The sequence below is a fragment of the Oreochromis aureus genome, linkage group 8, assembly GCF_013358895.1.
Source record: "Oreochromis aureus strain Israel breed Guangdong linkage group 8, ZZ_aureus, whole genome shotgun sequence".
Taxonomy (NCBI): Eukaryota; Metazoa; Chordata; class Actinopteri; order Cichliformes; family Cichlidae; genus Oreochromis; species Oreochromis aureus.
The window spans coordinates 11,410,100-11,434,984 of record NC_052949.1 but is presented as its reverse complement, the minus strand read 5'-3'; the positions used below and the strand labels follow the sequence as shown (position 1 = coordinate 11,434,984).

General features: G+C 41.5%; 1 protein-coding gene across 4 annotated transcripts; it reads left to right on the top strand.

The window, feature by feature from the left end:
• Positions 1–600: 600 nt before the first annotated feature.
• entpd1 (ectonucleoside triphosphate diphosphohydrolase 1) lies at positions 601–24,874 on the top strand. 4 transcript variants are annotated; one of them, XM_031750649.2, is made up of 11 exons: positions 601–792; positions 14,257–14,387; positions 14,777–14,894; positions 16,447–16,597; positions 16,939–17,098; positions 17,220–17,423; positions 17,575–17,832; positions 20,138–20,251; positions 20,390–20,527; positions 22,829–23,050; positions 23,130–24,874. In XM_031750649.2, the coding sequence occupies exons 1-10, from the start codon at positions 777–779 to the stop codon at positions 23,036–23,038; spliced, it is 1,500 nt and encodes a 499-aa protein (XP_031606509.1). In that variant the 5' UTR covers positions 601–776; the 3' UTR covers positions 23,039–23,050; positions 23,130–24,874. The 4 variants fall into 4 exon arrangements, with proteins under 4 accessions (XP_031606509.1, XP_031606508.1, XP_039472171.1 ...); XM_031750648.2 differs by having other exon boundaries at positions 22,829–24,874; XM_039616237.1 differs by lacking the exon at positions 23,130–24,874 and having other exon boundaries at positions 20,390–20,478; positions 22,829–22,964.
• Positions 24,875–24,885: the final 11 nt, after the last annotated feature.

The window sequence follows — 24,885 nt, the reverse complement described above, 5'->3', positions numbered from 1 at the left end:
GGCTTACAGGCAGTGGTGTCCATGTCAAGACCCTGGAAGTTTAATCATCCTGTGCTGAAAACACTGGATGACTAAGCCTCTTTATCTTTAAAAGGGTCTGTATCTGAGATTTCAGTAGAAGTATTAAGATGCTTTTTTTTGGTTTGCTTTTTTTTCCCCAAGTTCCAAGTTAAGATTGCATCTTTAAAAAAGAAAAAGGAAAGAAAAGGGAGGGGGTTGCTGGTATCAACGATTAAAGCAGGAAATTGACTTTTTTCCTGCTTTTCCGCGCTTCTCTCGAACATCCCTCCAGGTTTGGTTCCAGCTCTGGTTCCAACTCAAGATCTAACATTGCTTTCATGTTTGACCCACTTCTACAAGACAGAGACAATGACAAAGAATTAGAGGGAGAAGGAAAATGAGGCACCAGTACACACTGAGGAAAAATGACAAAGACAATAACATCGATGGAGGGGAAGACAGTCAAAGAAAGGGGACAAACAGAAGGCAAGCTAAAGGCGCCTGTGAAGGAGGGGAGGGGGTTAAGAGGGAGGAGAGAAGCTCTGCTTCTCCTAATAAAGCGAGTGTATGTGAAAGGAGGTGCTGAAAACAGACTGAGCTGAGAGCTGTGCTACCACACAGAGAGAGAGCGAGAGACAGCGAGAGAGAGAGGGGGAAACAGAGTGTGTGTGGAAGGCAGAGGGTTAGAGAGAAAGAGTGAGAGGAAGGGGGAGACAGAGAGGAAAGAGAGGGGCAAAGAATAGAAAGAGCATTGTGTGGCTGCTGAGAAAGAACCCATGTCTGCACAAAGAGGTAGGTGTACTGCTTTGACTGGTACACACACACAAATGCACTCACAAAAGTAGGAAATCCTTGCCAGTGTATCCAGCAGTAGGATGTTGCAGCAGTCTTTACAATAGATGTTACACGTCAAGTGAGTGCATGTTCTCTTCTATGTGACTTGCTTTACTACATGTAGCAGCTGTGTAGCAGCGCATGGAGGCAGGTGGATCACTTTTCCACAGCATGTGTTAGAGCGTGTATACAGACGGCATAACCAGATGTCTCACGTGCATTCAACATATGTGAGTCAGTGGGATACTGATGGGCCATGTGTAGCTGATGACAAACAGTGGCACACGTACACAGAGCTACTCCCATGATTAAGAAAGGTTAATTAGACAAAAGGTTTATCAGACAAAGTCCTTTTTTATTAGCCCTATTTTTTTTATCATACAGCTAATTATCTAATCAGTTTGACTGTTAAACTATTATGACAATTTGTACTGATATTTACCTGATTATTCTATCCCTGTGAAGGAGGGTAAGAGTACAGCTTTTAACTGAGTCAAAAGTAATTAATGCACAGAGTTTAGTTTAAGCTGCCTGTGAATTAGAGAACATTTTTCAGCTTATCTTCCGGTTTCTATTCTCCTTAGTCATTTAGAAATAATTTTCAATGATGTGAGCACTGCAAATTTAAAGAAGTACAACTACATTTGTGGTGGTGAGTTTTTCTGTTTTTGTATTTGGGATAGCCTAGTCCTCTAACAAAAAAAAAAAAAAAAAAAAAAAAAAAAAAAAAAAAAAAAAAATTGTTACTACTGCAATAGTTGAATTTAAAAATGTTTGAAAAACCCAGTTAAGTCAGTGTTGGTGTCAAATGCCTTCCACCTTCCTCATATTCTCAAGAAATTGGTTCATGTACTGTCAGTGTTTCTGAATACTACAAATGATTCACTTTTATATGCACTTAAAAATGAAAATCTGAAAAGCTTGATATTACTAGATGTAAGGAAGAAAATTAGTTTATTCCTAATTTGGATGACTTGTGTCTTTAAAGTCCTTACGGCGTACCAGGGTTAGTGTTGGGCTGCTTGTGCATAAGGAATGTGTAGTCATTACCACAAATGTGTACAAATGTCACATTTGTGTATTTTTGGTGACTTGTAGCTTATCTAAAAGTGTCAAGATAAAGCAACAGAGCAATCATGAAACACCATTGTGTTAGTGGTTACTCATTGGGTTGTTTGGACTGAAACAGCAATAGTTATTTTTACTGCTTAAGTTCATGTTGGTCCAGTTGAGTCGGGGTCAGCACCAGTCTGTCCTGCAAGGTCAGACTGGACTAAGCACTAAGGACAGATCACTTCCCCATGGCAAGCAGGGATGGTTCCTCACATTTCTCATCATATGATGTTGCCAGAGGTTCCCCTTTACAGGAAGCAGCTGTTTCACAATTCACAAGTCTAAAATATATTTATAGATCTGCCAAGTAGGCGATGTTGCCTCCCTCTTAACATAGACAACAAATGAGGACACAACATGTAGAAGCCAAGGATGCAGTGTGGCAAGGCATAGCTGCTTGTGATGCGTGTGAGAAACTCTTCGCCATGTGCCTATCCATGAGGAGAAGAGGCACTCCACTGAAATCAATTCTGTTTTATTTATATAGTGCAAATTCACAACAGTTGCCTCAAGGTGCTTTATTTTGTAAGGATCATACAATAACAGAGAACCCCTTGGTGACAGTGGGAAGGAAGAAAGAAACCCAAAAACACACTATGGGAAAAAGAACCCGATTTAATAATTACCATTGATTAAATACAGTAGTGGTGTATAACCAAACAGGGAGTGCAAATACACAAATTTATAGTTGACAAGATCTCACTGGGCCACATAACAGGCCTGGGCAAATTCCCACAGTGGTTTCAACCTTAACTTCCACTGACTGTAATGACCAATGCCTTTTTTCATTAAGGATCAATAACGGGTCAACTACCCTCATTACCACCTGCGAAAAGAGGACAACCCCCACTAGGGGTTAAATACCTAGGACTCTCAATCTGTGTTTTTAAAAGTGAAGAAGCCTCTGAAATGACAGTGGAAATATCTTCAAAAACGTAAATAAGTCCAGTTGCCTTCTTTTTTTCCATTACCCCAACCTAGATGACGGAGAATCTATACAAGTTCTGTTTGCCCCTGTACAACATTAACATTACCCATTATTCAAAAAGTTTAATATTAAAAACATTGTTTTTATGAGGTCGCAAGGATCAGGTTGCACTTACGAGCAGCTCAGTACAATTTAGTGGTACTGAACTGGTTTATTGGTTTAGTAGTTCTGGCAAGAGATTTTAAATGCTTCCTCCACAACACTTGAAAACTAAACATTCCAGCTGTTCCACTGCAAATATCTAGTATCATGAACCTGTAGAAATCTTCAGTTTTAAGTATTCCATCTGACATTTAGTGTTTATATACACCTTCCTCATTTTATTTCCTTGATGACTTACTTTTATATCTGTTCTTCTTAAACTAACCAATCGTGCTAATTGATATTTCAGACATTTTAAACTGGAAAACTTTCCCCCCACAGATCTATTAATTTATTTATTGTTAAATAGAGGATACAAACACTTAGATTACTGTGCTGTAAGGCACGTTCTGCTGACTCTGTCTTTATGCCAGACACACAGATGTACGTTCAGACACTGTGTGTCCACATATGTTTATGAGTAATTAAAGCCAAACCACCAGAGCAGCACAACAATTTTAAGACCTGCCTCAAAGGCAGGTTGTTGTCTCGTCTTCCCGTCATTATAAAACCACACGAGCAAATCTCTAGCTGCGTCACACATTGACTCATCACTAAATGTAAAGCAACAGCCCTCTCAGCATCTGCTGATTCAAAACAACCTCAATCATGTGCCTCTATCTTTCTTTCTCTTCCTCTCCATATCTTTATGACAGGCGTTTCATGAGTCCAAATTTTCACATCAGCAGGGGTGGAGACACTTTTGTGTCACACCATTCAGAAAACAAACAAACCTCAGTGCTCTTTAACATACTGACAGTAAAGAGGTGTTTCAGTGTTTCTTTTCTTTTTTGTGACTAAGTCAAATCTCTGTCTGGTTTTTTATATGATGTTTAAATTCTTAAAGTCTTACACAAGTACATTTAGGACTACATAAAGTGCAGGGAGTGATCACCATGAGACAGAAGGATGAGTGTACGGATGGATTTGTGTTGTTAATGTTATTCTATGTGCCACAGTTACTGAACATTGTTTCTATAGGTTGTTTCTACAGTCTATGTAAACAGCACTCACGCATACTTTAGGCAGCAGGGGTTACTGTAAATGTTATCTAAAACCCTGTTCTTTCAACTGCCTGTGTCCTGAAAGATAAAAGTTCAAGCAAATTCAGGGCATGAGAAAAAAAAAAAAAGAGAAAAAAAAAGGCTTTAACCTTAAAAAAAAAAAAAAAAAAGGATTTCTGGAGATCAACTAAATGATTGCAGATGCTATGCTTTTCCAGTGGCCCCTTATGGCATCTTTTTCCCACCATTTGGTCATGACTTCGAGGTTCGAACAATCCACCTTAGCAATATAATGGTGTTTACATAGGGATCGGAAATGGAAACACTGGTGGTGTGTGCCAGGAGACTCTGTGTGTGTATCTGGCAGACAGTTGTGCGTGGTGAGGGGAGTTTTGTTTGTTCACAGGAATGTTTGGAAATAATATTTGGTTTTAGACTAAGGATCAGACTATGCTTATATTTCTAATGATTCGAGAAGGCACAATGCCATTAAAGTTCCTCACAACACAGAAAAGCAAACCTTTCCGTATGTAAAAGCCCGTTGATGTTGCAAGAGGATTCCTCTGATGTCATTTGCCAAATTTTCTGCTCAGGTAAACCCCCATTTTCTGTCTCAGCATGTTTTGGTATCCTTTTAGCCGACAGCTATGTCATTCTTACGTGGTTACACATAAAGTTGCAGTCTTCCCCCACTTTAATCTCAAAGCAAATGAAAGGAGGACTTTGAGACAAATTGCTCCAAGTTGCTGCACACTCAGACTTGACAGTAACTTTCAGACAGGGTAAGGTTCAGTTCTGTCTGCCACCTTTATAACCCTTTGGTTACACGTCACTTCTAGACTTTGATATTGTACGATAATAAAGTAGGAGTCAGTTGTAATTAACGGAGTGAGTCACTGATGCCAAGTTTTGTTCTTTTATTTATGTCACAGTCACAATAGTTAAAGCAGTTGTTGGAGACTGCAGCAAAAGCACAGTTATTGTGACATTTGGAATGAAATTATGATCCATTTGCCTTTCAAGTGGTTGCTGTGAAAATGGGAACTGGGTCAGTCTGTCTACTTATTATTTGCATACATTCAATAATCTGAGAGTGACAACAGTAACTCTATTACTTGGACAGACGTCTGCTACGAGATGGCCTGTGCGATCGCCTTGTGATCGAAAGTGGTCAACCAGAGGTAAAAGATATTACACACTCAGTCGGGAAGTCAGTCGACTCTTACTGGTAACCAAATGCCAGAAAATTCAGAGAAATACCCAGGAAACCACCAATTTTTCCCATCACTGCAAGGAGGATGAGACCCTATATTTACTAGAGATGAACAAGATCCAATTCTAAGAACTAAAACTGATAGCAAATTATACAAATCAATTTTTATTCAATGCAAAAAAAAAAAAAAGATGATTAAAGAAACTAATCAAATTTTAAAATTCCCCCCAAACTGCAGTAAAACCTTTACCTGACATATTTTACATCATTAAACAAAAGTTGGTGCAATCAATTCATATATTAAAACAATTGGAACGTACTTGCATTCAGCAGATAACAGAACATTCATGCTTTTCTATTTGCCTTCTTGTTTCCATAATTTGCCTTGTAACTCCTATCACTTACTCATACTGAAGCTGCCGGCCTGTGGCCAGCTTTAAGCTCTGAATAACTTTAGCTTTAACCGCTTTGCTTTTGTTAGGTTCTTTAAAATGTCCATTTTCATATTCAGCTGGGTGAGAATGAATATGAGAATGTCTTCAATCACACTGAAGAACCTCCACCCTAACTACATGACAGTGTGTGGCTGCAAGTGTGTGCACAAATTTTGCTTGCACCGCTGTGTGCATATTAAGTGTGCATGAAATAGACCGGCTCATAACACTGTAAATCAGAGAATTCTGGTTATTGGCTGCTTTATTAGTGCATCTCTAATTTCTACTCTAGTGTGACTGCAACATTATGAGCAGCTATCTTGCAGATATTTTAAATATATTCGACAGTCCATGCATGCAAAAATGCATAAAACGTCAACATGTTGCTTCATTCTTGCACCTCTGCAGCTGCATGCCCTCAAGAAAAAGTTTGATTAAGTCCATATTTCTTCTGAAGCAAGTTAATGTCCTCAAATGATGTAGTTCAGACAAGAATGCCGAGTTAGTGGTTGGCTTTCCATGGAAGTTGCCATTATATAAGCTTTTGATGAGTTTAACTAATGTGGAAACTTCAGTATCAATGCCGTCTTTCTTTCCTTCTTCAGTGTGAAAAAGGGTTGTGCCATATCATCTACAATAATACAGGTCAAAACCTTCACATGATATAAAAGTGTCTAGCATACACAAACAAGACAAGGCCAAACATGTCCAACAGTGAGAACTGTGTCAGGGAGCAATTTTGGGAACCCCTGGCCAAGCACAGTGCTTTAGGAAATATGCACAAAAAAACAAAACAAAACAAAATGAACTTGTTTCTTGACTTAAGGCAAAACACACACCATCAAGGCTACAAAGGTGATCAATTTTATCACAAGAGAATATAGTGCAGGTCCCTAAATGTAACAAAGATATGTTACTTTAGTTATTTTTAAACTGAGACATTAAGCAGTTATGTTATACATTTACTTACAATTTTAAAGGAGAACACTACCTGGGCTATTTTTTGTACTTACTTCTGACTTATGCTGTGTTACTAGGTATTTAGGGGTCAGCAACTAATTTTCCCATAAATAAAAAGCAAAAATTCCAATTTCAGTTCTGGGGTCATTTCAGGCACTTTATCTTGCACCTACTTCAAAAGTCCGTAAATTTTCTGTGTCAGATTTGGTCATCAGTTGCAACACTTGCCATTTTGACTACTTGGTGTATTCCCTTTCATTGAGCGTATTGTTATCAATTCTTCTGTAATCTCAAATTCTTTCATTTTCCCACGTGCAATAACTGGGAATGACTGAATAACTAGACTCACAGATGTCACAGCTGTTGTCCAGAGCTAAGAAGAAAAAGTTGAAATTGTTTGCTTCGTTTTTCAACCAAAGATCTAGATTTTTTTCCGTGAATCGCTACCTTATCGTGGTGGAGGGGTTTGTGTGTCACAGGGATCCCAGGGGCTATGTTGTCTGGGGGCTTTTGCCCCCTGGTAGGGTCTCCCATGGCAAATTGGTCCTGGGTGAGGGACCAGACAAAGAGCGATTCAGAAGACCCGTATGAAAAGAACATCGAGGGAACAGTTTACCCTGCCCGGGATAGGGTTACGGGGCCCCGCCCTGGAGCCAGGCCCGGGAGGGTGCCCGAGGGCGGCGTCTGGTGGCGGGCCTCAGTCCATGGGGCCCGGCCGGGCACAGCCCGAAGAGGAGACATGGGCCCATCCTCCCGCAGGCCCACCACCTGCAGGAGGCGCCATAGGGGTCGGGTGCATTGTGTGTCGGGCGGCGGCCAGGAGCGGAGGCCCTGGCGGACCGATCCCGGCTGCCAAGACTGGCAATAGGGACATGGAATGTCACCTCTCTGGTGGGGAAGGAGCCTGAGTTAGTGCGTGAGGTTGAGAAGTACCGGCTAGATATAGTCGGGCTCGCCTCACGCATGGCTTGGGCTCTGGAACTAGTCTCCTGGAGAGGGGCTGGACTCTGTCTCAGTCTGGAGTTGCCCCTGGTGAGGCGGCGGGCTGGGGTGGGTATTCTAATATCCCCGGCTTGCTGCCGGTACGCTGGGGTTTTTCCCGGTGGATGAGAGGGTTTGTTCCCTGCGCCTCAGGGTGGGGGAACGGGTCCTGACTGTCATCTGCGCTTATGCGCCGAGTGGCAGTTCAGAGTACCCAGCCTTCTTAGAGTCCCTGGGGGGTGCTGGAAGGTGCCCCACCTGGAGACTCTGTTGTCCTGCTGGGAGACTTCAATGCTCACATGGGTAACGACAGCGAGACCTGAGGGGCGTGATTGGGAGGAACGGCCTCCCTGATCTGAACCCAGTGGTGTTTTGTTATTGGACTTCTGTGCAAATCACAGTTTGGCCATAACGAACACCTTGTTCGAACATAAGAGTGTCCATAAGTGCACGTGGCACCAGGATGCTCTAGGCCGCAGGTCGATGATCGATTTTGTAATCGTATCACCAGACCTGCGACCATATGTTCTGGACACTCGGGTAAAGAGAGGGCTGAGCTGTCAACTGATCACCACCTGGTGGTGAGTTGGATCAGGTGGCGGGGAAGACGCTGGACAGACCCGGTGCACCTAAACGCGCGTGAGTGAGGGTGTGCTGGGAACGTCTAGCAGAGGCCCCAGTCCGCGAGATCTTCAACGCACACCTCCGGCAGAGCTTCAACAACATTCCGAGGGAGACTGGGGACATTGAGTCCGAATGGACCATGTTCAGCGTCTCCATTGCCGAAGCTGCTGCATTGAGCTGCGGCCGCAAGGTGGTTGGTGCCTGCCGTGGTGGTAATCCCGAACCAAATGGTGGACACCAGAGGTGAAGGGAGCCACCAGGCTGAAGAAGGAGTCCTATCGGGCTTGGTTAGCCTGTGGGACTCCAGAGGCAGCTGACAGGTATCGACAGGCCAAGCGGAATGCGGCTCGGGCAGTGGCTGAAGCAAAAACTCGGGTGTGGGAGGAGTTCGAGAGGCCATGGAAAAGACTTTCGGACTGCCTCAAAGAGATTCTGGCAAACCGTCAGGCGTCTCGGGAGGGAAAGCGGTGCTCTACCTGCACTGTGTATAGTGCTGGCGGTGCGCTGCTGACGTCGACTGAGAAAATTGTCAGACAGTGGAAGGAATACTTGAGGACCTCCTTAATCCCACTGACACGTCTTCCGAGGAGGAAGCAGAGTCTGGGGATGAAGGAATGACCCGCCAATTTCTGGGGTCGAGGTCACTGAGGCAGTTAAACAACTCCTCGGTGGCAGAGCCCTGGTGTTGATGAGGTCCGCCCGAGTTCCTGAAGGCTCTGGATGTTGTAGGGCTGTCCTGGTTGACACGCCTCTGCAATGTTGCGTGGAGATCAGGGCAGTACCCTGGACTGGCAGACCGGGGTGGTGGTCCCCATCTTTAAGAAGGGAGACCGGAGGGTGTGTTCCAACTACAGGGGGATCACACTCCTCAGCCTCCTGGGAAAGTCTATGCCAGGGTGCTGGAAAGGAGAGTTCGTCCGTTAGTCGAACCTCGGATACAGGAGGAACAATGCGGTTTTCGTCCTGGTCGCGGAACACTGGACCAGCTCTTTATCCTCTCAAGGATACTTGAGGGTGCATGGGAGTTTGCCCAACCAGTCTACATGTGTTTTGTGGACTTGGAGAAGGCATTCGACCGTGTCCCTCGGGGTGTCCTGTGGGAGGTGTTATGGGAGTATGGGGTGTCTGGCCCATTGCTACGGGCCATTCGATCCCTATACAACCGTTGTAAGAGTTTGGTTCGCATTGCCGGCAATAAGTCGGACTCGTTTCTGGTGGGTGATGGGCTCCGCCAGGCTGCCCTTTATCACCGATTCTGTTCATAATTTTATGGACAGGATTTCTAGGCGCAGCCAAGTGGCGGAGGGCTTTCACTTGGTGGCCTCAGAATCTCATCTCTGCTTTTGCGGATGATGTGGTTCTGTTGGCTTCATCGGTGAGGGCCTCCAGCTCGCACTGGAACGGTTTGCAGCCGAGTGTGAAGCAGCGGGAATGAGGATCAGCACCTCCAAATCTGAGGCCATGGTTCTCAGCCGGAAAAGGGTGGAGTGCCCACTCTGGGTGGGGATGAGTTCCTGCCCCAAGTGGAGGAGTTTAAGTATCTCGGGGTCTTGTTCGCGAGTGATGGGAGAAGGGAGCCAGAGATCGACAGACGGATTGGTGCTGCGGCTGCAGTGATGCGGACGCTGCACCGGTCCGTCGTGGTGAAGAGGGAGCTGAGTGTAAAAGCGAAGCTCTCAATTTACCGGTCGATCTACGTCCCGACCCTCACCTATGGCCACGAGCTGTGGGTAGTGACCGAAAAGAACGAGATCACGGATACAAGCGGCAGAAATGAGCTTCCTCCGAAGGGTGGCTGGCTGGCCTCCCTTAGAGATAGGGTGAGAAGTTCGGCCATCCGGGAGGGGCTCAGAGTAGAGCCGCTGCTCCTCCACATCGAAAGGAGCCAGTTGAGGTGGTTCGGGCATCTGATAAGGATGCCCCTGGGCGCCTCCTGGGTGAGGTGTTCGGGCATGTCCCACGGGAGGAGGCCCAGGGGCAGACCCAGGACGCGCTGGAGAGATTATATCTCTCGGCTGGCCTGGGAACGCCTTGGTGTTCCCCCGGATGAGCTGGAGGAGGTGGCTGGGGAGAGGGAGGTCTGGGCTTCTCTGCTTAGGCTGCTGCCCCCGCGACCCGATCTCGGATAAAGCGGATGAGGATGGATGGATGGATGGATGGGCTTCAATCCATCTTGTTGAGGGTTGCTTGATGGTGGCATGTTGTCAAATTCTTTTTGTTACCCCTCAAGGCACATTAGCACAGCAGAGTCCACCAAACACTTTCATAAAGCCCTGAAAAGATGATGGCTCACTGTTTTGATGCGATTTTGTGGGAAATCCAAAGGCGGTCTTGACTACTCCATCCCTGTGTAAAGCTTGGTTAAAAAGTCCTAAAAACAGTAAACCGTTCTCTGATAGGTAATTTATTAAAGAGTGTCTGGTGACCAAAACGGGCTAAACTGCATAAAGTTTAGGATTCAAATGTAAGCAGGTTATTTGAACCAAATGACCAGATGTGGTTTGCAGGCCATAAAATGCTATGAACCGCTGTATACATTGCTGCGTCGCTATCATTTCACTATAACCAGTGTCGGGAAGGTTACTTTTACTACAGATTACAGAATACATGCCCCAAAATGTAGTTTGTAACGTATTCCGTTAAGTTACTCAATGTTAGTAACGTATTCTGAATACTTTGGATTGCTTAATATATTGTCATGCTTTTTACAACTACATGAATGTAGCAATCACATCCTGTAAATTTGTGTTTGTTTTTCTTCACCAATTGGCTGTTAAGCCCAAATCTCCCTGAATAGACAATATATTTACTGTAGAGGAGCATCCTAACATGACATAAGATGTTAGCTTGGTGGCGAGTAGTCTTCAGTAATAATAATAAATCACATAGCAATAGTACATCAAAGATACTGAAGTGGCACATAACCCAGGTAGCTATCACACCTAGAACAACGTAGTTGCAGTAGGCTAACGTTAGTTTTTAAAAAAGAACTTACTTCCAGATGTTTATGATGTTTTCTTATTGCATGTTTTCTATGGGTTTCCGGCAATGCGTTTAATTACCAAAATTAGAGATGGGGTAGCCTAACATATGAAACAGGAAAAGACCACCGTGTAATCCATTTATTTCAACAAAGTAACTCTATTCTAATTATCACCCATTTAAACGGTAACTGTAACAAAATAAAGTTACTCATATTTTGTATTTTAAATATGTAACGCTGGCACATGTCTTCCGTTACTCCCCAACGCTGACTAGAACACTGTTGCTGGTGGCACCTTTAAGCAACAGAAACATTTTATCGTTTCATATTAAAAATAGTCACCTACATTTAATTTAAAATGAATTCTGAATAATCAGAATATTATTTTCTGGATTATCCTCACACTGCTCAAGGAAGACTCCTCTGGATGCAAAGGAATGTCTGATTCCCCAGTTCTCACTTGATTCATTGGCTCAGTAAACATTTTCCTTATTAGTTTATGGTTACGGCCACTAGCCATAACTCTTCTTTACTACAGTGTGTTATACATTTTGTAAATCATGGTCCCCCATTAGTGTCAAACAGACAATAAAGCTTGGTTTGCTTTTTTGGGATGACTTTTGATAGACAAGTCCCTACCATATAAGCTTGCAGTGTCCTCAGTTTCTGATTCAGATCTACCCTTTGTTAATCACAAACTGCCTTAAAAGCAAGATTTCACTATGTACAGAGCTGAGAGTGAAAATACAAGGAACTTGCAAGCTTTTAAATATCTCCATTTGAACATTTATTTTTCAAGCATCGAAGTTGCTTATTTTAATTTAGTGTGTGTTTAATTTGTTTTATTGTTACCATTATTCCAGAGCAAAGATGCTTCAAGTTTCGACAATCAAGCGATGATTTAGGGAGCCAGCATATTTGTGAGACCCACATGACAAATTAATTTTTATACTCTGTTACAGTATTTAAGTAACTCTAAAAGTTGCATTTCTAAGTCAAATCTTAGAAATGCACAGTGTGCTTCAATGGGTGTACAGGAAATGCTTTTAAACGCCTTTTCTTGGAAGTGACATGTTGAAACAATTACAGGATATTTATTACAGGACTGTGTATGTAATGTATTATTGTGGGAAGGCTTGAATTATACAGCTCTCTGAAGTTAGGAAGGTTGGCAATCATTCTCTAGTGTATGTTTGATTATGTATGTGCATGTGTGTTGCAAGAGAGGAAAACAAATGACAGAAACCATCTGTGAATGGATCAACAAATCTGCAGGCAGGTCATGTTTAGGGGTATATACAAACACACACACAAACTCTTCAGCAACCTCCATTCTTCTACACACACCCCACACGCAGACACACACACACACAGCCTTAGAGAAAAGAAGGGAATTCCGATCCGTCACTGAGATGACATCACAGTCTCCAATAATGAGAAACAGTCAAACAAGGGAGTCCCCACTTCCCTCCTCCCTCATACACATCCCACAGAATGAACAGAGGGTAGAAAGAGTAGTGCTGGGCAGAGTGACTCTCATTAGCTTCCATAGAGAGAGTCCCTTTTAAGGGGTTCACATGCACACACGAGAACGCGCCGACATACGCACAAACACGCTTTAGTTGCATCTCCATAGCGACCAGCTCTGCTGTCCCAGCTTGGGGAGGAAACCGAGTGCTTTAAAGCTGCTACAACGCAAACACACACACACACACACATACGCACACACATACAGCTCTATTCTAATCCGTGTCCGGCCACGACGGAAAAACCTCTCCTCATCTTATCACCCGGCTACCTCCCTCTGTCCCTTCTCTCCTCTCCCCGTCCAGCCCATATTTTCTTTTCCTTCAACTTCCACCCTCTCTCCCATACCCTCCCCCTCTCTTTTTCTGCCTTTCACTATCTGTCTCTGTCCCTTCCCCGTCTGAAGTACACAACAGAGGTAAGTGCTCTCGCTCGCTGTGCGCCTCTGGGTTTAATGTGCTTTAACTTTCAGTCTTTCAGTGTGTTTTCCCACAGTAGACCAAGGTGGGCTTAACTATCGGTGCTGCAGGTACTGTCGGTGAAGTAGGCAGAAAAACTGTTTTGTCCTGTACTCTGCTGGTAGGTCAGTTTCTGCTTTGCCAGCTGTCGTGCGTGCCTCGACAGTATCTGTCAGTTCGTTTGCCCTGGCAATAATCAAACAACCATGCGTGTGCTTGTATATGTGCGCTTGTTTTCATACTGGTATCTTATTCATTGATTTTCCATCACAGTAGCTTTGTGACTACAGACAGGCTTTTATACCCTTTTTTGTCTGTTTTTGAAACTGTGCACTCAAAAGTGCACATTATCTGCTCATCTTGACTTTATCCCATTAGCGCAATTGTGATAGCTCTATACTTCAGAGTAATTCGAGAGGAATGAGAACCCAAAAAGTAATATTTGATATCAAAATAATAACTAGCACATGTTGAAATTTTTAATCACTGTTTTCGTACACTCTTGTGGGACTATAGCTATTAAATTAATAGGTCGGCCTTTCTTTGGTAGAGGTTGTCTTTTTGATTATATCCAATTGTCCTTCTGTGCTGTATAAACAGTTCAAGTATTTCCACAATAACAGTTCTCTTTAAGTGCTTTCCAAAGGGGAAATCTGATCTTTCAGCCCATGATAAATACGCCAGTGAGATACCTTCTCTAATGTGCTGTGGCTGAAATAACAACTCCCCCGAAATCAATGAACAGTCTGGCAAGAATTTACACACCCCAAATCAGAAAGCCCTTGGTTACAAAACATAACAAAACAATTAAACGCTCTCTCCAACACAGTCTCTCTCCAACATCCAAGCACACACATGCTGTGACATCAGCCACATCTGGAACCAAGAGTGGCTAAACACATACCTATTTAACAGTGTGTCCCCATCTTCCCCTTTTTACCCTCTGGCCTCTCCTCTCCTTCCTGTCTCTGTCTGTCTCTCCACCCACGCTCTCAGAGATGAAAGAGAAGAACCCCTGGCCTACGCCTGTGACCATCATCATCATCATTGTGATTGGTGTCATAGCGATTGTTGCCCTGGTGACCGTGGCAGTTTTGCAGAACAAATCTGTCCCCCAAAAGTACAAGGTAAAGTACTGAAATGTTGTGGCCTGTTCCCTGTGTGGAGCCAAATGTGTTACATGAGAATCTCAAGCCAAAGTCCACAAGCCAAATAAGGCATCTTGTCAGTATATGACCTCAGCTTGTACAACCAGCTTTACAAATCCACCACCAAATATGGGCAGCGGATACCAACAATAACATTAAATCACCTCTTTTGTTACAGTTACATACCCAGGTTTGAGTCTCACAGCTAACAGCATGGTCTAGTTTTTATAGAGCACTGTCCTCCTAATTCACATGGATTGGTGCCACAGTTTTGGCAACATTGTAGTTTATACAATCATTACCCCGATGTTAATCATTTGCATGTAACTAATTAACTAGAATTTCTTTTTTCTCTGTTCCTCCTCCAGTATGGGATTGTGCTGGATGCTGGATCTTCCCACACAGCTCTTTATATTTATCAGTGGCCAGCAGAGAAGGATAACAACACTGGCAGAGTTGAACAGACACACTCCTGCAAAGTCAAAGGTACAGAATATGTTGCACAAATACTCTCATATACCAGTGCAAACTTGCATATATGCATTAATATGCAGGAAATTGCATATGAATCTGTATATGTATATGATATAGTGCACGCATGTGTAAATTTGGTCATTAATGATATATTCCCATTTAATAAATATTCCTTCTAAAAAGCTGCAATGAAGTGTAATTTTATTGTTTCCTTAAGTCCAAAGTGACTCATTTTCTCTACATTTTATTTTGAAATCTTATGCTCTATTAAAGAGAACTGCAGGGCATCTGAAGCCAAATTCTATTAAAAACTCATCAAAATTTACATCTAGAGACTTGGTGGATTATTGTATTAGCAGAGCCACTTGCTAATTATTCATTAGCATTATTGAGTACACATCTGATGGTTCATTAAAAAGCCTCCACATTAAATTGACTATGCAAATGGCACTGGGCAACACCTGGATGGATTTTGTTCTACTTCTCAGGACCACTATAGTAAAAAAAGACAACAGATAAAGCACTAATCAATTCAGACACTGCCTGAAAATGAGAAGCTGGGGTGTAGGTGGGTTGCAAAGTGGCTTGGAGATACATTCCAACTTTAGGCAGATTAAGCAACCTGAATAGCACACCATTTATGATTTATGATTTGTCACACAGGTGTGTAGGAGGGTATTAGCTGAAGTGAGCTGGCATGAAGGTCAGTTGAACTAGACTTCGGGGCCTGTCTGAACTAATGCTATGCCTCTTTTGTGAAAGCTTAAAATAGCAAGTTATGCTAGAGCAAAAGAATATACCCCTATACACAGAGCTAGATGTGTTTTTGGCTTAATGATCTGTTGTATGTTGTTTATACTGTGGTAGCTATGTATTCAGTAAGCCAATTAATTATTTTAACAGAATAAAAACAATTATACATGTATTCCTAATCCCTTCACATCCGATCAGTAACTCTACTCTGTTGTCTGAAAAATCTTTATCTGTGTTTTTGTTTTGGTTCCAGAGAATCTAGACGTAGTTATTCTGTAAAAGCAACGACAGACAAATGAAAAACAATAGCTTATTACCAACACAATCTCATGGTGATGACAAGACTGTACGAAGTCCGTGCACAGGCAAAAAAGGCATGTCTGGCACCTGCAAAACTGCAGAATGACATTTTTGTTTTTATGTGGACTAAACAAAGGAGCTATTGTATGTTTATTGGTAAGCCTTAAAAGTGCCCACAGATATTTAGAGACAGCCAAACTGGGCGTTTCCCTACAGCTTCCCCACTTTAAGTCAAATATAGATACTGTATCGTACCAGATAAACACAGAATAATCAGATAAACATAACCCTAGTATTTATAAATTAACTGTTGTCATTAACAGAAATGCTATTCATCCCCAATAACGCTATGAATTAGATACATGACATACATCTGAAACACACAACAGTTCCTGAAATTCTGCAGATGAGTGACTTTTCAAGAAGGGTAGCTGTAAAGACAAGGCTCTCACTGTGCTTTATTGTTACTAAATTTCTGTCCAGTAACCCTCCTGACTTTTTGTTCTAACAGGTAAAGGTATTTCCAGCTATGCGTCTGAACCATGGAAAGCAGGAGAGTCTCTGAAAGAGTGCATGGGGGAGGCTGAGAACACTGTCCCCAAAGAAAGAGCTCACGAGACCCCGCTCTATCTGGGAGCCACAGCAGGAATGAGGCTGCTGGAGTATGTCACACAAGCTTAGACATTTCCATGATAAAACCTAAAAAAGAATGTTTTTTAAAAGCACCCACAGTGAACAGCTTTTCATGCTGACACTGTTTAGCTTATCCCCTATCTAAAATCTGAAACTGTGTTTGTACTGGCAGTGCAAACAGTGCTATTTTGTGTAACCATTCACATTTGCACATTCTGTCATTTATCTCCACACGAACTGCCAGGACAGTGAATAGGTTACTGTCAAAGCCATTATGCACAATACCATGTATATATTATTTATGGGCTGCTGTATTGATCTGACTTGTGGACGTGACTCACACATACATTTGTGCCATGTGTGCCTGCAGTATTGTGAATAGCTCGGCATCAAAGAAGGTATTTCAGGCTGTGGAGAAAGCCCTGCAGAACTCTCCCTTCTCCTATCAGGGAGCAAGAATCCTCAGTGGGCAGGAAGAGGGTGCCTTCGGGTGGGTCACAGTCAACTACTTGGATGATCGTCTCAAACAGGTCAGTATGTGCACATCTACGTACAGGTCCGTGCACATTTGTCCACACTGAGACGTACTTTGTGTGCGCCAGTACTCCCTGTTCTGCACTGACACAGAGTGTTATTTTACCTCTTCTGCAGGGCTTGAAAACAACAGGCGCTCTTGACCTTGGCGGGGCGTCTACTCAAATTAGCTTTATATCCGATAATTTTGACGGCTCAGAGTCACCCATCAACTCTGTCAACTTCCGACTCTATGGAAATGATTATAACCTGTATACTCACAGCTTCCTGTGCTACGGAAAAGACCAAGTGTTAAAAATGGTGCTGGCAAATCAAACTCAGGTAAACTTCTGACCTTTTGTGAATGAACTGTTCAAACTAATCAAATATGGGATGTTATCTCAGAGAGCCATAATGTTCTTAAATGTGCAAAAGTACTTAGGCTTCATTGTTCTCCGTGTGTTGCATCTCACTATCTCACTCTCTCTCCTAGTCAGGTGCAACAACAGTATTGGATCCTTGTTTCCACTCAGGCTACAATGAGACAAAGAACTACTCCGTCCTTTATGACAGCCCCTGTGTGTCAGGCAGGAAAGCTCAGGAAGCTCCAGAAAAATTTGATCACATTGGGAAGGGAAACTTCCAAGAATGCCAGAAAGCTGTCAAAAGTGTATTTAACTTTACTTTCTGCAAACACAGTCGATGCTCTTTCAATGGGGTCTTCCAGCCTCCTTTGCAGGGGCCATTCGGGGTAAGTGAGTGTTTCTCCATGTGTAGATTTAACCTGGTTTATAAACAGTCATCCAAGTATACCTGGTGACTCATTTTAGCATTCATGCATTTATTCATTCAGTTTTTGCCACATCTGTGAGAATGACCTCATTCAAGTTTAATTTACTGCCCGACTATCCTCACTTTTATTGACCCAAAAGGAGTGACTAAAGACATAAACTCATCAAGAGAGTGTTTATTTAAGTCAAGACAGAAAGAATCCTACGGTGCCTAAAGTCTATTGCCTTCAGACAGAATAGAGCTTTAAGGCACTTTTTCATTTGCTTAATTTTTCGGTCCAAGAAGCTATGTCCATCTTTTATACTGCCCACATCTGCTCTGAAGATCCCCTGTAAGCTCTAACCACTCTAACCACAACTGGCAGATTACAAGGCTGCACAACAAAACAGACTACTATCAGCAGATGCAGGCTATGATCATGGGGTTGGAGTCTCCATAGCATGAGACTTGTTCGTGAACAGCCACATGTATGCACACAAGTGCACACATTTTGGGCACTCATTTTGCATCCAATATGGAAGAAATTTCATACAAAAATAATGCAGTTATTTCATGTGGACTATCTATAACTGTACATGGCTTCCTAATTTGCTTTTATTCACTGTGTGTGCAAATTTTATAGAAAACAAAACAGAAGACCAGTAAGAAAACAAATGGAAGTATTTCAGCAATGTTATAAAAGCCTGAATGAAAATTAACCAGAAAAATTATGACCTGAATACATCCAACAGATGCTGATTCGAAGTTCGCTCTATGCCGTTTTCTACCCTACCCCTTGAGCAACCCCATCTGATTCCGATTCTGTGAAGTGTGAACTCTCTGTATTTGTAATTATTGAGTCAGAGTCTATCTGTGGGAAGCACAGAGCTCTCGTGCTGTTTGGGCGTGCACAGCGGTTACACAACATACAGAATAATCAATTCTGCCATCCTCGAAGTAGCAGTTTACTGAGTTACTTCTGTTTTTAATATGACTGGCCATTTTGATTGTGGGACGCCTAAGCAGAAAGTGCTCGTGTTTCCACACCTTCCTGATCTGAATAAGAAAATAAACCTTTGCAACATTAACTGATACAATAATCAGTCTGAAGAGACAGTTTACTTAGGTTCTAGTGATAATATAGAAAACGTGCATGTTTCTCTTCTAAAAACAAAAACAAAAAATAAAATAAATCATTGCAGTAATACTAAATACTTGTATCTACCCCACTATGAACACTTTCTTGTAGCTAGTTTTTTGGTATATAAGATAATACAATCACTATAAAGTCATTCATTGGTTGGTGGACTATAATTTTGAAGCCTAGATTTTATCTCCATGCCTTTAGCTTCATGGTAATCTTGTTTTAAACAAGATGTTAGCATATGAAGATGACAGGGTGGAGCATTAAATGATCTACTCAGGCCAGCCAGCATGCTTTGGAAGGTGCATACAAAAACAGGAACCTGCTAATTAGTGCTGAAAAATTAGAGACAAAATACGAATTTTACTCACCAAAACTGTAGCACAGACTAATTTGACGGTTGTTGCCACCTTAATCACACAGCTAGCCATATTTCTTATAGTATAACTGCAACAGACACCAGCAACATGGTTAAGATGCCCAGACAGTGCAGTACATGCGGTAAACCTGCCATGTTGAAACCTGGGACACCGCTATCGGCTACAGCCACCTGCGTTAGGATCCACCTCTCAGTCATAATAAGCCACACCCCCAACAATCAAAACAACAAAATTTTAATTTATTTAAAAAAAAATCACCCCCTTGCAGTTGTAATGAAGGGGGTATTTAGCCGATATCTTATTCTAAAATATTTAGGGGAAAAAAGTTTTAGTGGTTCAAATGGCAATTGTTATGATTATGATATAATGATTTCAATAAATTTCCAATAAAAAAAAAAAAAACGCACAAACGCTGATTTAAGCTTTTAAGCTGTGAGGATCTGGAGCTTTTCTTTACAATATCTAACAATAAACTGATGGGTTTGGGTTTGCGATCCATTATTCAACATCTTAAAGTATTAAATAGACACAAAAATTAACTGAATAATTATAATAATTGTGCAAATACCAGTATGTGGCTGTAAAACGGCTGCTGTGAGTTGGTTAAACTGGTGCTTTTATTGTAAACCAAACACTATTAATGTGTGTGTGTCAATAAGACAAGCACAGTTTGTAGACTTTATAAACTGATTACTTCACTTGCTATAGATATGCTGATTTCCTCCTGTCTCATCACTTCCTCGTTTCATCTTTTATTTTAGGCGTTCTCTGCTTACTACTTTGTGATGAACTTCCTCAATTTGACTGATACATCCATGCCCCTTGAAACTGTCAAGGAAAAGCTAAGCCAGTACTGTGGTACCTCTTGGGATAAGGTCAGAGAAAATGTATACGTTGGTTATACACATAAAAAATGTTCTGTCATAGTCACCCCCTTCTGTGCCTTATCTATGTCCTTCAGCCTGCCTGTAATGTACACTGATTGTATCCTTGCATTTGAACTTCCTGCACAGATAAAGAGGCAGCATCCTACAGTAAACGTAAAGTATCTGGCTGAGTACTGCTTCTCAGGCACCTACATCCTCACCCTGCTGACAGAAGGGTACAATTTCACTGCAGAGACTTACTCAAACATAAAATTCATCAAGAAGGTCAGTAGATCACTGTCCAGCTTTTTCCTGTCTCTCAAAGATCCCTGAGGTACATCCACACCTGATAGTTCATACTGACCTGACCTTGTGCTTGTGTGTGTGAGTGCATGTATAAACAAATACCTATTGTAACATCCATCTTTCTGGACACATTTAAGTCTCTGTCGGAAAGTGAGAGGTGTGGAAAAACCTCAATTGTGTAAAAGGTTGTTTAAAAATTTTAGGATTACATTTAACTTGGACTAACTGCAATCCTCTCTGCCAGTTTGGGCATTCGGCGGTCCTTTGGGTGGCTAGCTTTAACAAGCATTGATATAAATACTGGGCACAAGTTTCATGCTGACAAAGAGCTAACTAAGCTCTGGCTTACTTAAGAATTTCATAGCAACCTTATCAGGCAACTAATCTATTCCGGCTAGATCCATTATGCTTGCAGTTTGCAGAAACAAAAAGCTCTGCTGTTCGAAGAAGAAAGTAAAAAGCAAAGCACAGAGGACATAAAACCCCTCAAAAACAACAGAGCCACTCTCTACCATTACCTTAAAAGTGATTCAAAAAGTAGGTAGCAACAGCCTGTGAATGCTACTACAGGAAAGCTCTCCTCATCTGAGGTAAAGTGCAAAATCAGCCTTCAGTTTAGGTTTCAGATTAACAAGAGACTCTCAGGTATCTCCTCACAGAACACACTAGGGAAATACACTATGCAGAATATTGCACATAACCTAATCAAGCAGCCAGGAAGCAGATTGCAATTCCTTTTTTATATGAAACAAGGTAAAGATTTTACACTTCAGAGGAATATTCAGCAACCACCTCCTCAGTCAGCTGCACACGCACACATGCTGTCATCAAGAATACAAACAATGACCGGACCAAGGCTCAGGATTTCACACCATGCTAAAAGACGCTGTAATATACTATACAACCTAGAGGACTAAACTTTCCATTAATTCACACCTACTTCTTGTACCGCACAGTGCTGTGAAGAAGCAGGCAGTAAACAACAACTTCTTGTTTTTTTATTTTTTTGCATATTTGTCACAGTTAGGAAATGCTTGATTACAGTTTTTGCTGCAAAGGGCAGCAAAACCAGTTCTTACAGCAGGTTTAAGGGGCAATTACTTTTTTTAGGGTTTGCATGGCTAGGATAGGTTTAGATAGCCTTTTTTTCCATAAATAAATGAAATCATGATTTAAAAAAACAAAAACTATATCATGTATTTAGTCAGGTATGTTGATAATGGGTGTAGATCTAGATGTAAGCCACTCACCCTCCTTCTCTCGCAGCCAAGATTTGGCAAGATTTTAACATTACCAGCGGTTACATCCTCTGAGTAAAGGATACAAAGTTAAATTATATTACACATGAGAATGCTTAACTCTTTCCAAGAAGCCTCGATTAGAAAAAGGTCGTGAGCAGACAAAGGATTTATTGGTCTGTACTAGAGACTTAAAGTGCAGTCATAAAATGATATAAATCAAACAATAACAAGAACTCAAACCAGTTCAACCTACATGCAGTATAACGGGATTAGTTTGGGTGTTACTTTGTACATTACTCCAGAAAGAGTAGGTGGCAAAAAACAAAAAAACAAGAAAGCAGCTAGTCTGCTTCCTTGTTGTAAACTCTGACAATTATTACTCTGCTACAATTATACACAGACATGCACACAAATTGGATTCTGTGTGATCAAATATCATAATCATTTATTTAAAAAATGAATAAATAACACAGCTGAGTACTTGAAAAACAAAGGATTAACATCAAACGTTGATTCACAATAATGCTGATTGGAACTGCTGGTGTTCTTTGAAGCCCTCTATGTGGGGCCTATTATAGGTACTGGATGATACTGTAGCTAGAAGGGGGGCCCAGTTAGCAAAGGGTAGACCAGCAGCTGTTTCAGACTGTGCAGTCACAGGTCTAATTAACATCTCGTGTAAGAATTTCGATGTTTGCTTGTTGAATTTCTTTTTTTACAATTAGGAAGCATATGCTGTGCGAGTGAAATTACCCATAATACCCTAAGGAAGGCATTTCACTATAAGCCGCTACATCAGGTTAACCTCACTATACTGACTGGTGACAAATTAAAGGAAAAACCTGAACTCTTAATCCTTAAGTGTGGGTTGAACACTTAAAGGAGAGTTTGGACTGGCACATTAATCAGTGCTTTGGCATACTGAAGATCTTATAGTAGCAGCAAGGCTTGTTAAGACAACTGATTTTTACATTTTTTTATTTGAATTTGTCAACAGTCTATGTTTATGACGATCGCTTTCCTTCTTCTTTGTTTCCAGATAAAAGGCAGTGATGCAGGCTGGACTCTGGGTTACATGTTGAATCTCACCAACATGATCCCAGCTGAGGCTCCTGACTCACCCCCTCTCCCCCATGCTGGCTACGTCTCCATAGTAACCCTCATGACAATACTACTCGTCGGCCTCCTCTTATTTGTCGCCCTCCGCATATTCTGGCCCCGTTGCTCCAAGAAAACACAAATTGTATAAGCACTCTGAAACGTATGTATGTGTGTATGCATGTACAGTTATGTGCAAAAATCTCGAGTCACCCCTCATCTATTTATATTTTCCTTTCAAGGAGCCACGTGTACTTGGTCCAGTCGCTTTTCTTTCCAAGCTCCATAGACAACCAGAACTTCGATGACTGAGAACCTACACAAACAAGTATTATTTTTAAGCTGTCTTGAGCAATAGTTCTCTAGACTTCCTGAAGGTCTTTCACAATTCTTCTTTAGACATTGGCTGCTTTTTCACTTATTTTCAGTTCAGTCTTTGTACCTCGCCATTTAAGAGGAATTTTTTTGTTTTTTTTTGTTTCTTAAGCCACTTAACGCTGACCTATGAGTCATTCAAGTATAAAAAAAGACACCTAGCTCAAGGGATGAACTAGTGTTCTGTCAACACAAAACAGACAACTTAGCAATGAACTCATTTTAAATTGTATCTTTAAGCACTCTGTTATTAACAGCTGTTGCAAAAACATATCATGTGTTCACATTTCTTTAAATGAATTTGTGAAAAATGCCAAAGATGATACAATTTGACAGGCACAACATTTATTTTTCACCAACAAAGAGCTATTATTTTTAAAACTTAATATCTCAGCATCATGAGCAATGTGTCCTTAAATAAATTGAGGAAACTGGACAAGTGGAGGACAAAGGAAGAAGTGGCAGGCCCGAAAAACAATCTACAGGAGATGAAAAGTATCTTTAAGTGATTTCCTCAAGCAATAGGAAAGAATCCAGCAAAGACTTGACAGAGAACTGGAGAAATGCATCTGGCTCTGATTCTGTCAGAATTTTATCCACCATGCAACATCATCTGGAAGAAGCGATTGGCAGGGAATTCATTTTTAGCATGATAATGATCCAAAATATACTGCTTAAACAGTAAAAGCATACCTGGATAGAAAAATACACACTGGAACACTATCAGTCATGGATTCACCTCCCCAGAGCCCTGATTTCAACATTACTGAAGCAGTGTGAGATCATCTTGCAAAAGAACAGAACAAAAGGCAGCCAACATCCAAAGAAGAGCTTTGAATGTCCTTCAAGAAGTTTGGAACTACTTTCTACTCAAACATTACAAGAAATCTTGCCTAAGAGAGAAAAGGCTGTGTTAAAGAATAAAGGTAGTTATATCAAATATTGACCTTCAGGCTTGTTGCATTTGTAAAAACTCTGTTTTTTTTGCTTGTGTTTTATTGTGTTTCCATGTATATTTGTATGTTTCATTAAATCACCCCCCATCCCCCATTTTCCAAGCAAGAAATAAAGACATGAAGGGTGGCTTAAGACTTTTGCACTGCACTGCGAGTATGTGTGAGTGGCGAATGAGGTAGAGGACATTTGCAAATGTTTGTGTTTGTGCTGACTGTTTTACTAGGTAGTGGGGAGGTTAAAGGTCATACGGATTCAAGGATAACAGTGTCTCCCACAAAGGAGTAAGTTGTGCATCCCTGTTGAAGGACATTTCCTGTATAAGAGTGTGTGTGTGTGTGTGTGTGTGTGTATGTTTGAGTTTGAATGTGTGACACCTGAAAGTGTGCTTGTACCCACGTCAGTCTGCATTTAAGTGTCTTAAATAATGAATATGTGAATGTGAAGATACTACTGTATAAATAAAATGACTAAAGTTTATAAAAAAAAATCAGATTGGCACTTTTACACTTGTTAAAAACATAATCACTCATACTCTTTAATGTTTCATGATGCATTTACATTTTATCCCAAATAACAAATGATTTTTGATTAAAAAACAACAACAACCCACAATTTCAAAGTTCTGCTTTTCATTGAATCCCTTTAACAAAAAAAAAACCCCAAAAA